This window comes from Hydra vulgaris, chromosome 02 (genome assembly GCF_038396675.1).
Source record: "Hydra vulgaris chromosome 02, alternate assembly HydraT2T_AEP".
Classification (NCBI taxonomy): Eukaryota; Metazoa; Cnidaria; class Hydrozoa; order Anthoathecata; family Hydridae; genus Hydra; species Hydra vulgaris.
The window spans coordinates 34,622,501-34,635,579 of record NC_088921.1 but is presented as its reverse complement, the minus strand read 5'-3'; the positions used below and the strand labels follow the sequence as shown (position 1 = coordinate 34,635,579).

Below are 13,079 nucleotides of genomic sequence, written 5' to 3'. Positions count from 1 at the left end.
TTTGTTAATAAACTATTGGTTTTTATAAAATTAGTAATTAAATTTCTCAATTTAATAAAAGTAATTTGATGCCAATAAGTTGCCTTTCAAGAAAAGTGGTGCCATTCGGCAGTTATGTCTGTATAACGTTGTCCCCATTTATTTGTATACTTTTTTATCCAGAATTCTTTTAGTGGAAGACCATCAGTGCTGATGAACATCAATGATGATACATGTTTTATGGCATAATGCTTTGTACATCTGTACTGATGATATTTATAATTAAATATCATCTGTACAATACTTTCACATTCTGCATTGCTTACAGCTATAATCTTGGTCTTCCTACAACTTTTCTCTTTTCAAAGATATGAGATAATAGATTAAGTGAACTGGTTTTGTGTCAATTGCATTTTTTAATTGAAGAACTTCTAAAGTTGTTTTTCTCATGCATCATACATTAATGCCAGATTTTTAAGGATGACATGCTTGCAAGTTTTAGTGCAAGGTCTTTAAAATTTGGTTCCCTCATTTGAGTTCCCTGTTGGATCAATTGATGGACTTATGAAATGCAATTGTAATGCTTTAACATCATCAACTTTAAAAATATTAGGACCTTTAAACATCAGACGGGTCCTAATATTTAAAAAAAAAAGTTATTTAAAAGCATATAATGTTGGGTCTCAAAAGAAGTGAAATTTTATAAAAATTTCAAAAATAAAAAAATTTATCGAAACACAAATAAAAATGATATTTTAAATTTGTAAAGTATTGGAAATCTTATAGAGCATATAAGCCAACAACATCCTTATTTCAATATTTTAACAACTGACTTTTCAGTTATTCATTGTGGTTCTAGATGAAAGAAGAATTTGACTTAAAAGAATCAAACATCAGAATCCTTGAACATGAAATCTCTTTGTTAAAATTACAGTTTTCTACAGAGAAAAATGAAATAGAGAAAAAGGTGACTTGTTAACAATTATTTGTTACATAACTATATCTAATAACTTAATCATTGTTGTCATAATAAAATAATAATCTTTTCTAAATAATAATAAATAAATCTTTTCTGCAGCATCTTTTTCTGCTAAATGAATACGATGCCGTAGCGAATGCTATGAAACAAAAAATTGAAGAGTTAGAAGAAGAAAACAAACTTCAATCAACGTTATTAGAATCTTCAGTAGGGTTTGATTTTGATTTTTTAAATCATCTTATTACCAATTTTGTTTAATTTTATATATATATATAGTTTTCCCCTACTTACTTTCTAAGGCAACACAAGACAAAAATTTCAAGGGTTATATCTCTAGAGGTTGTAATTTAAAATTAAAAAAAGAATTCTCCAAGTTAAGTAAAGATCTTCATTACAATGTTCAGCATTTACAAGATTTAAAGCAAAGATATGAAAATGCAGTGAGTAAAATTTAAATTTTTTATTTTAAAATTTAGAACATAAACCAATTTAGAATATTTCTTTGTTACTTTGCATTTTTCCTTCCTAACTTTATAACCCCTATAAATTTCTTAAGAATGATAATTTGCTAAAATAAAGAAATAAAATCAAAAGCTATAGTTTGGATTTCTTAAACATTGTTTGTTTCTTGTTTTTAAGTTTGAAAATCTCACTAAAAATTCAGAGAAAACTATAGATGCTCTTAATAAGTTGTGGCTCCAAATCCAGGTGAGTTTTGTGTTTATCAAATTCCTTTTTTCATGTACCTGTCTGCCAATAAAAATAGTTAAAAATTATAATAGTATAATATAATATATAATATAAATAAAAATGTAAATAAAAAGTAAAATAGCCCAAAGTTGTTGTCATCTTTAGAATGATGTTGGGAATAACCAGTTGACTTGTCGGTTGTTTAACGAAATAACTAAAATTAAAAATATGTTGAGAAAGCAGTTTTTACAAGTATTAATTATTTTTTATTAATTTTTCTTTTAATTTTTTCAAGTTTGTATTGTTTTTTATAATTTACTTTTTCTTGTAATAATTAAGTTAATATGTTGTGATGTTTAAGGTTGTAGTTTTCATTATGTGATGAAATATAACGGATTTTAGGTTGAACCAAATAAATGCATGTGCTTAAAACAATGCATGATATCTGATGTAACAAAGAACAAAAAATCTTATGGCTCAAATGCATCAGTCGATGTAATTAAAACTATTTTTATTTTTGAGTTGTATTCATAATTTATGTTTATATATTCCACTTAATATATAGGAATTTAATTAAATAAAAATGACAAGTTTCACAAGTAACTTGCCTTACCAATTTACCAGCTTTACTTCAAATCCTTCTATTTAAACACTTAAGTAAATTTTCTAGCAATTTTGTATGAAAGTTTCTGAAAAATGTTAAATTTTTCAAAAATTAATTTTTATTAAGCTTCAGTGAACTATATTAAAAATTTTATTTTACGTTTTCAATTCAATACCTATTACTAAAATCAAATGCGATCTTTGTGTCACATAAACAATTAGAATTATTCTTTGTGGCTGATGAGCCCCAACTTTTTCCAATGTACACCTCAACGGCAAAATGGACATTAGGCTATCCCGCTGGATGTGGTTACGGCGCTCAATAACCTAATGGCTATGCTGACACTCATGCACACGTTCATTTGGAAGCTCCACAATGCATGTCGTATCAGCGCTCGCTGACGATGTGCTCAGATTTAAAATTTCACTCCATAGTACATCATTCCACACCAGTACGGGTCAGTAGCTCTTTTGGCTAAGAGTGATGGCTTGTGGCCTCAGAATCAAAGAGAATCAAATTATTAGATGTGACGAAGATATGAAAAGTGTTTAATTTCCTGAAGTCACTCTACATTTAATCTACATTACATTACTTATCTTACTATGCGATTTTTAAAGAGGATTTATTCCATAGTCAATTAAAATCTTAACCAGAACTCTTTAGAGTTCTGTTGAGCTGATAAATTATAGAAAATCAATTTTTTGTGTGTCTCAGAAGAAAAAATTGTCATATCCAGATTAGGTCATTAATCTTATTTTTTAGACACATGATTTGAATCAAGTTTCTATTTAGCTGTTTCCTCTTCGAATCTCATTGTTTATGGTTATTTTTCTTTGATTCAAAAAGACTCCAATAGTCACATACTTAGCTAAGACTTAGTTATTGTTTGATATGTGCATGCGTAACAAAAGCCAATAAAAAAAAGTGTAAAATAAAAAATAGTTAAATTAAAAAATAATAATAACTATTGTATTGTTTTATTTATTTTAAAACACTATGAGTTATTAAGTCAGTATTTTTTTTTTTTTTATAGAGTGAAGAAACTGAAATCGTAAAAGGTATGTTTTTTAATTATTTAAAATAACAACAAATAAATATTAACAGTTAATAAATAATATTAACAGTTTTAACTTATCTTTACTATTTTTTAAGAAGTTTTTGCTAAATTTTTGTTTATCTTTGTGTGTTGTTTGTTTGTATAAATTTTTACAAGTTTTTTTGTTTCTGGTATATTTTTTCTTTGTCATGATTTCTTGTTTGTCAGATTCACACACTTGTGTGGTTTGGATGCCTGTTCTTAATGCTGCTTTTTTTCTAAACAATACATTTTATTTTAATTCATAAAATGATTACATATAAAATAGAAACATTTTTTATTTTATTTTTGATAAATAAAAATAAAAAAAGTTCTACTTAAACTAGCCCCAATCAAAATAAAAAATAATAATAAAAAAATGTCAATAATATTTAAATTTTTATATTTTTAATACTTAATAATTATTATACAATAATTCATCCAGACAATTTTCGTCTCAATGCTGCATATCAAAGTTGCTTTTCAAGCAAAGTGTCTAAATAGGTGACTGTGATAAAACCTACAACCTCTTATTTGCTGCACTATAAATTTTTTTTAATGCTATTTACTGTCCCAAGGCATGCACATGCTAAGAATCTTGTATCCATTCTACCAACAAAAACTGAGCAAGGATAACCCACATAAGTAGTGAAATCTTCTGTTAAATTCTATGCCAAGTAATAAAATATATGTTTCTGCACAGATATAAATGGTCTGTTTAACAAGCTTGGGTTTGAACATCAAATACTCAAATCCATGCATGTGGACATGATGACAGATGGTTGGAGAATTTTTACAGATTCTAAAAACAGATGCTTTAAAGCTGCCTCGCTTCATAATGGCAATGTAAAGCTATTCATTCCAGTTGCACATGTCACATGAATTTAAGAGACATGAATCCACAACAAAAATGTCTGAAGTGACAAATTACTAACATGCCTGGAATGTTTGTGTAATCTGGAAAGATTTTAAGGTAGTTTCACATTTTTTATAACTCACTACCAAGTGAAAAATGTCCTCTTTATTTAATTTTGTTGCAGACAAGCACTATGTACAAAATCAACCTCTTGTGAACCTACTAAAGGTCTATCTATTACCACTTTTAACGTGGATTAAATATGTTTTTAAGAACCCTATGTCCAGATGATAAGGCTTCTCAAAACTGGTGTTTTTATTGAGGGGAAAGATATTATCAAGACTTCATGGTCATAAAAACCAGACATCAAGACTAATTCGAATAAAATACAATAAGAGATTTTTCTTTTAATTTTACTTTAGGAACTGATCGCATCACAAAAAAAAGTCCACAGCTTTAAAGGAGTTTTAGTTAAATCTCAATGCACATGTTACATTTGACTAATAATTAAACAGTACTCAATTTGTATCATTTATTTTTTTAATTCTTTTTAGTATTTTTCTATGATGTAATAGTAAAACTTTGATTTTAGTTTTGAAGTTGCCTCAGAATTAATGATAGAATGCATAATTGATAAGTGTTTGTATTTCTATGTTGTTTTTATTATACTGTTTAGAAGTCCATGAAGAATCTGTTTCTCCAAGTATTGATATGAATAACAATAATGTCAGAGAATCAAAACATCCAGTGTTGGTACATAGTTGCAATTATTTTGTTGTTACTGTTGTTGTTTTTGTTGTTGTTGTTGTTGGTTTTTATTGTTGTTGTTGATGTTGTTGTTGTTGGTTTTTATTGTTGTTGTTGCTGTTATATAAGTTTTGTAATTATTTTTATTGTTGCAAACTTTATTTTAACAATGTTTTTGTTATTATGCTATATAGGATTATGTTTTGTTATATTATCATTTTTATGGTGTTCTATTAGAATGAATTGGTTAAACAGCTGGATAAAAAAGTATTGCTGAATAATTTTAAACAAAGTCATAACAAGTTATGTTGTCAACTCAATATTTTAGAGTCAAAAGTATGTTTTTTCTTTTTGTTTTTTATTTTACATTTTTTATGCAAAGAACAATTTTCTTTCTTTTTTTCTTAATTTTTTAAATTTTTATATTTTTAGTATTCTACAAAATAGTTATGAAAGTTATTCTTCAAAACTTTATAAAGAATTGTTATTAGATGTAAACACTGAGACACTTAAAAAAACCATGGCATCAAATCAAACTATACTTTGTATTCATAAAGAATTGTTATTAGATGTAAACACTGAGACACTTAAAAAACCATGGCATCAAATCAAACTATACTTTGTATTTATGAAGAATTGTTCTTAGATATAAACACTGAGACACTTAAAATAACTTTGCGATGTATAAAAATACATGCAAAAGTATACATGTACTATAATTTCTAAAATTGAACTTTATTTATAATTTAAATTAATATTCTATTAACATAAGTTATACTATTAATTTAGAAGTTGTTATTTTTTAGGGAAATAAAAATTTCAAAAGAGTTTAGATTAGTATTGAGTAAAAATAAATAAACAGTAATCCGCAATGTTTATTTTTTAAATAACTTTATTGTGGTATAAGAATTTTTAACAAGTTTGTTCAATAAGTTATATGCAAAAATGTTGTAACTGTAAAACATTTATATATTATATTGTAAATTTATTAGTGTATTTACTTTTTTTTAAATATTTCTTGAAATACTTTATGTTTATAATATATTTAACTTTGAAATTTTGTGTTTGTATAATAGTTTTTTGCCATTTTTTATTTTTTATTTTTTTCACCTAAAAAAATTAGGACAGAAAAATTAAAGCGCACAATCATATAGTAGAGTAGTTAGATAAGCAAAAAAAAAAGTTCCAATTATTTAAAATGTTAATTCAGTTATTTAAATTTATTATGAGAACTATTGCATACCACATCACATTTTATGGTACCACGTCACATTTTGAAGTTTGTATAATAAAACTAAATATATGCTTGTATTCATTGAAAGTGTTTTATTTTAATATTGTTTTTTAAATAGAAAATTTTATATTAAGTTTATTAACAAAATAGTTTTTTACTCAATTTTAATACATATTTTAAATATATTTTCAATTTAGCAATTTTGTACTACTCTATTTGTTAACATTTATTGAAAATTATTTAAATTATTTTAAACATAACTACTAAAATTAAAATTACTAAAATATAGATTTGCATTTATACATTTAGTAATTTTAGTTTTAGTAGTTAATAGTTGATTTTTTTTTTCAATTAGTTTACAGATAAGAAGTCAATCTCATGAGATAATCAATCAAGAATATTTTCATTAAAAGAAAAAATCCAAAACAAAACTAATAATGATGTTGCAAAACTTGCTAAAGCATAAAAACCTGATCTGCAACATCACATGATCAAAATTTCAATAAATACCTTTTTTTTTATTGTAATATTTAAAAAAAAAGAAACCATTAAAAGTAATCATTAAAAGTAATCACATGATCAAAATTTCAATAAATACCTTTTTTTTATTGTAATATTTAAAAAAAAGAAAAAAGATTGCATTAAAAGTAATCATTAAAAGTAAATTTAAAGATTCGTTAATTATATTAAAGATTCAGACAATAACTGATCTTGGTAAATAAATTTTAAAAAAATTCTTTGAATTATAGAAAGTAAAATACAGAATTACTGAAAGTATATTATTATATCATTAATTCAATTGAACATTTCCAGACCTTGATAAATGGTTTTATTTAGAATTTCATTAGAATGTAGGGAAGCTATCAGGTATGGGTGATTTAATTTTGGTGGTTCAATGATTTCTCAGTATTACACGAGTTTGCTTGAAATAAGGAAAGCATAAAACCCAATCAATTTCATTTTAAATATGATTTTTGAACCAAGTTACCAAAGGTTTAGTATAAATTCCTGAGTTATAGAAACTAGTGGAAGAATTTGGTTGCATCATTAGGGTGGCAATCAATGGTGACCAAGGGATTTAAAATTTTTTTATTTTTGTTCCTGTACAAAAGTGCTCATTAAAAAGTACAAATAATAAAAAAATAAGAAAGTACAAATAGAGTCAATAAAAAAATAAAATAGTACAAATAGAGTCAATAAGTACAAATTTTGGCCTTCATTTTATGTTCAAAATGAGCAAAAAACCACTCAGAATTTAATAATTAAAATTACAAATTTAAATCAATTGAAACTTTTACGTGGCAGCAGATCTTAAGTTAGTCAATCACATGTTGGGTCTGTCAGTAAGTTAGTTTATTAGAATTTACCAAAAAACATTAAAATTTTATGTATTTATATATAAGATTTAAAAAAAAGTTATTTTAAATATATTCGGAGCTTTTTTATTATTACAGGCATGGCAGAAAGTTTGTCTGCTGTCATTGTTGAAGGAACAAACAAAAAAAAAAAATAGAGACTAGTTTAGACCATTATAAAGTTTTATTAAATTGTCTTTAAAGTTAAAAAAGGTCAGCACTAAAAGAACAGATTTACTGAAATTGACATAATACTACCTCCTGAACTGTATGCAAGAACTTAATAAAAGAAATAACAGGGAAACCTACAGAGAACTTAATAAATTACACAGAGAAAAATGGCAGTTGTGAAGTATTAGAATCTAAATAGTCAACAATGTTACTGAAAATTTAAAGTAATAATAGTACTAAAAACTAAGAATATAAAGTATTACTAATTTACTTAATAGTCAACAATATTTTATATTGATTATTAAGCTTTTCCCAAACTGCTTTTTATTAACTGTTGTATTCACCAATGTACATACAATAAGTCTTCGTATGCCTCATATATCATTGTGCACACCCTGTATATATGCACCATTATAACACCCTTATCCTGGGTGTTTCATTAAAAAGTCTGCAAAGTTTGCTAAGAAGAAGTTACTTTTATTTTGTTTTGAACTATTGAAATGTATTTTAAAACTAGTTATATATAAATATATATATATTTTTCCCATTTGGTTTTTGATAAAAGTATCAAACATTTTTTTTATAATGTTAATTCATCGAAAATATCATATTTTTTTATAATAATTAATTCATCTCCCCAAAGCAGAGAAGGCCACCAGTCGAGGAGGCTGCTTTGATTGTGATTACAACCCTCTCTCAACTCTATAACTCCGAAACAGGAACATTGACAAACAAGGCTGCTGCGCAGAGAAACAAGTTTAATGCTGTACTACCAGGGATATGGTGGGGATCAAACTCAAAACTTCTTTCTTATGAAGGGAGCACTCTACCACTACACCACTGCCGCATAATAATGTATAAAGTATTATCAAATAGATTCACTATTTTTAAATTTTGAAAACTATATTATTTATGATAATTTTTTTTTTTTTAGTTTACTCATTTTAAAATTTCAATAAAATTCTTCAATAATAAATTAATTTTGCATTGTATATTAGTAACCAGCAATTTTTGGTATTAAGTTGCTTCAAGCTGGAGTAGATGGTTTATAGTAATATAAAAGTTAACTCAAAAATAAAAAAATCTAATTATATAGCTTTTATGTAAAAATAACCATTTTAATATCAGCCAAATATGTCAATATATATATTATATATTACTTGCATTTTATTATAAATGAAAATATGTGGGAAAATCTTTTACAATATTACTCGTTTAAAAATTCATTAATTATAGTTCAGTCTAGTTTATGTCTCATAATGAATTATAATGTAAAAATTGGTAAGACTTGCAACTTTTAATTTTTGCACATTAAAGTTTGCAAAATAAAGGTACTTCTACCTAAAGCAATTGATTTTTTTAAAAAAATTTAAAAATTCTTGGTGCCTATTGTATATGTAGAAGTTTACATGGAGCAAACTGTTATATATACAAAAGACACTAGCAAACAAGTCTAAGTCCTTTAATCAAAATTAGTTGTTTACATACATTAAGCTTTTATTTAGAAATTAATGGACTAATTGCAAAAAATCAAATTATGTTAATGCGAAAAATCAAATTCAAAGCTGAAGAAATTTTTTAACTTTAAAAAAAATATTTTTAAAAGTGTGTTGCTTTAAAAGTGTGCTACTTCTAATAGGGTGCTGCTTTTAATAGGGTGCTTACATACTTTATAGATGCTCCCCTATGTATAAAGGTTTTTAGTTATTTTTGAATAATTGTTATTTAAAGTTATAAACTTAAATGCATGGCCTCCTCCCCTAAAATAATAAAAATTAAAAAAAAGCATTTGTAAATATAAGTGTAGAGCTGAATGAATAGCTTGTTTTTTATTATTATACATAATATACAACATAACACAAACAGTATACTACATATTGTTTGTGTTATGTTTTATATTAAATTATTTATTATTGTTATGTTTTACATTGTATTCTTTTTTGTTGTATTATGTCTTTAAAATTTTTTTTATGGAAAGTGTTGTAGGCCTAATTTAAATAATAATTTTTGTTGTTAAATTTTGGATTTGTTATAGCCAAAAAATTTTTACTAAACAGGCACTAATTATTAATTTTATATTTCGTCTAATAATTTTTTCTGAATAAAGACTAAAGAATAAAGCTTTTAATTCTTGATTTAGTAGTCTGATAATTTTTACTAAAAATGGCACTAATTGAAAAGATGCAAATTCAAGGTATTCGAAGTTATCCACCTCATGATTCTGCTGTAATTGAGTTTCAGACACCGCTCACCTTAATTGTTGGTAAAAATGGAACAGGGAAAACGGTGAGTGTTATTTATAAAATATTACTAGAGTGTAAAAATATATTGTTTACAAAATCCTTGAGAAAAATTTACTATTATGCTGTTAATATAAATAAATTATTTTCAAATAATAGTAGTATGTTATTATTTTCAATAATTTTGTATAATATATACTTTCTCACTCTTTTAATATGATGAGCATTAATAAATAATAGGCATTAAAAAGATCTAACTGGTAAAAAACTTTAATTGGTTATTTGGTTATATATTCAGCATGCGAAATTAACCTTGGCACTCCGCATATGCCCAGGTTTTTTCTGAGAGCTTTGTAGTATTTTGATAAAAAAATACTACAAAGCTCTCAGCAAAAACCTGAAAGTTGAAAGTGTTTTCTATTACAGTAAATACTGATTTTATAATTTAGCAGCTTTGGCGCAATGGTCACGCTTGGTTTTAGACTGAAAAGATCTTGAGTTCCATTCCCACCTAATTTACATATCATGTAAATTAGGCGGGAATGGAACTCAAGATCTTTTACAATAATACACATCATAATTAGTAATTCTATAAACTATTCTAACATAATTAACATTTACATTTTTTACGCTATAACATTCGTACCAATCAAAATAATTGGCACAAATGAAACACATGAATCTAAATAACCAATAGCATTTGATAAATGATTTTTATCTAATTTTTTATCTTATCATTTTATCTTCACTTTCGTTGTTTCATTTTGTGTTCAATTTCGTTGCAATTAAATAGTGTTATTTGAAATAGGTAACAAACAATGATTCTTTTGTTAAGTGAAATGTGCTTGTAAATTGGCAAGAAATATTTGATTATTTACTTTTTATAAATATTATACAAGGAGATTCAAGTTGATTTATGTAAGATTGTATATTAACAAATTGTAATTTACTAATATATTAACAAGTTGTAATTAACAGTTTACATTTCTTTGTATTTATTTAATGTAATTAACAACATACTTTTTTTAAATAAATTTATCTTTGTAATTATGTTTCATTAGAAGAAACAAAAAAGCTAAGTGAAACAAAATCTATTTTTGCTAATTAGAGTGTTTGGCATATTGCAGTTCTTTTTTTTTTCTTTAAAACTTTAAAAATTCTTTCATTATTGAAATAATGAAATTAAAGATTGCTACCCCATGCTAAACACTCAGTTGATGTAGCAGGACTCCCTTGTGGCAGCAGGCTATAAGATAGTTGATGAAGTTGTACTGAAGTTAATAAATATTCCTTTATGTTTAAAAAATCTTCACTTGCAAGAGCGCAATAAGAAAAAAAAATTTTTTTTGACCGCTTAAAAAAAGTACTAGATGTTAAAACTTTAAAAATTGTATTTATATATGTTAATTTATCTATACTAAAGCCAATGAATGTTCTTTCATGTTTAAAAAGTCTCCATGGAAGAGATAATACAGCTCAATAAGCCAAAAAAAAAAGTTTTAGGCTGCTCAACTGCAGTATTACCGTTTCTTTTTCGGCCTACAAAAAAATTTGTTTTTTTTATAAAAAACAAAAAGTTGCTTAAGGATTTTCTTAAAATTTCAAATGGAATTCCATTTAATTGCTTAATAAAATACTTTCTTATGAAAAAAGTAACTTAATACTAAAGCTTAAGTTTCTTTTAAACTAGTTTCTTCTTAAAAAGAACATGTGAACTTTAATGGGATCATTAAATTAAAATAAGTTTTATTTTACACGTATTTACACATTTTGTTTTACACAAGATTTTAAAATATAGATTTTGGTTATAAATACAGAAATGGTTAAAATTGATGTTGTGCAAAAGTGGAACTTCCAGGAAATCAGAGTTAAGGCAGATGAAAACGAAAATGCAATATTTTGCAAAACATACAAAGAATATTACTTCTATGATGATAGTGGAAAAGCAACACTAATAAAATTCCCCTAATAAAATACACTAAAATATTCTTTTCTGCCGGGGAGAGTATTTGGGTCCATTTGCAACAGTTAAACAATATTCAGAGAAAGTAACTGTGAAAAAAGTTTCAGCTTGCACATTGTATAATCAATTTGGCAAGTTTGAAATAAAATGTAGATGGAATGCCTATTTAAGTGACAAAATCTGATGAAATCGTTTTTAACACCATATATAATATCATCTAATAAAAATAGGTTTTTGTTCAATTTCATTAGAGAAATAATCAAAAAATAGTTTATTAAAAATGCAAAACTTTACCTCAATTTTAAAATATTTGTCAAAGTAATGCCGAGGTAAATGGTACTTTAGGAGGAAGCCTCTGCATATGTTTAGCGTGGCAAAAAAAGCTGAATTTCGCGTGCTGTATATCGGTTGTATTTTACTGTGTGGCAAAGGTGTAAAGTTACTGATAATGTTTGAAATAATGAGCTGTAAACATGAAGCCATTTTGCATAATAATATGTACAACTTTTTTAGTTGTTGTTGTTTTGTTTTATGTTAGTTGTTTATTTTGTGTTTGAAAGAGGGTTGCATGTATGGTTTTTCATCAGCATCAAATGTTTTATTGTTAAATCAGGATTTGGCTTTGTACAAAGAGTTTAGGATATATGAAAACATGATTCTTTACCTAATGTTTGCTCACCAAGTCCTACTAAGTTGTTTGACTTATATGCAATTTCACCTAATTTTATAAATAATGCTTTTATTTTTTATATATTTTTAATATTTCTTATTTACAGAGCATTATTGAAAGTTTAAAATATATTACAACTGGAAAACTCCCTCCGGACTGCCAAGCGCAAGCATTTATTCATGATCCCAAGGTATCTTTACTAAATTAGACGTAATTTTTTTATTTTAATTATGCATGTTCAATATTTTTTTAATATTAAAAGCTTGCTGGTGAAAAAGAAGTAAAAGGACAAGTAAAGTTAAAGTTTCGAGACTCAAATGGAAATCGTATTATTTGCTCCAGAACAACTGTATCTACACAAAAGGTAATTTTTTTTTTTTTTACTCTTATTTTGTTTTTGTTTTTGTTTTTTGGTTGTTTTTATTTTAAATATAGTATTTGTGGAACTATTTAAAAATATTAAAGTATTTTGGAGTTCATCATTTTTGGTTTCAATAACTACTTCATGTGTTTTTA

The 13,079-nt window shown here is 25.4% G+C and overlaps 2 protein-coding genes across 7 annotated transcripts in view; both read left to right on the top strand.

Moving 5' to 3' along the window:
• LOC105845401 (repetitive organellar protein) overlaps positions 1-5,658 on the top strand; it is a 42,891-nt gene extending 37,233 nt beyond the window's left edge. The window contains exons 7-16 of one of the 6 annotated variants that reach the window (XR_010636661.1): positions 839-946; positions 1,058-1,165; positions 1,258-1,398; positions 1,598-1,666; positions 1,814-1,900; positions 2,051-2,143; positions 3,286-3,310; positions 4,606-4,697; positions 4,860-4,936; positions 5,168-5,266. Coding sequence is in view for 4 of the 6 variants with exons in the window: in XM_065790691.1 (XP_065646763.1) it covers positions 839-946; positions 1,058-1,165; positions 1,258-1,398; positions 1,598-1,666; positions 1,814-1,900; positions 2,051-2,143; positions 3,286-3,310; positions 4,860-4,936; positions 5,168-5,266; positions 5,363-5,377 (822 nt within the window). In the remaining 2 variants the exon portion in view is untranslated. Of the gene's footprint in view, positions 1-838; positions 947-1,057; positions 1,166-1,257; positions 1,399-1,597; positions 1,667-1,813; positions 1,901-2,050; positions 2,144-3,285; positions 3,311-4,605; positions 4,698-4,859; positions 4,937-5,167; positions 5,267-5,362 lie in introns of those variants that run through there. The other 5 variants (XM_065790691.1, XM_065790692.1, XM_065790695.1 and 2 more) reach the window with 5 other exon arrangements.
• Positions 5,659-9,823: 4,165 nt separating this feature from the next.
• LOC100205929 (DNA repair protein RAD50) overlaps positions 9,824-13,079 on the top strand; it is a 46,765-nt gene continuing 43,509 nt past the window's right edge. Inside the window, exons 1-3 of the mRNA XM_065790690.1 lie at positions 9,824-9,976; positions 12,670-12,753; positions 12,826-12,927. Coding sequence (XP_065646762.1) covers positions 9,854-9,976; positions 12,670-12,753; positions 12,826-12,927 — 309 coding nt within the window. The 5' untranslated portion in view covers positions 9,824-9,853. The remainder of the gene's footprint in view (positions 9,977-12,669; positions 12,754-12,825; positions 12,928-13,079) is intronic.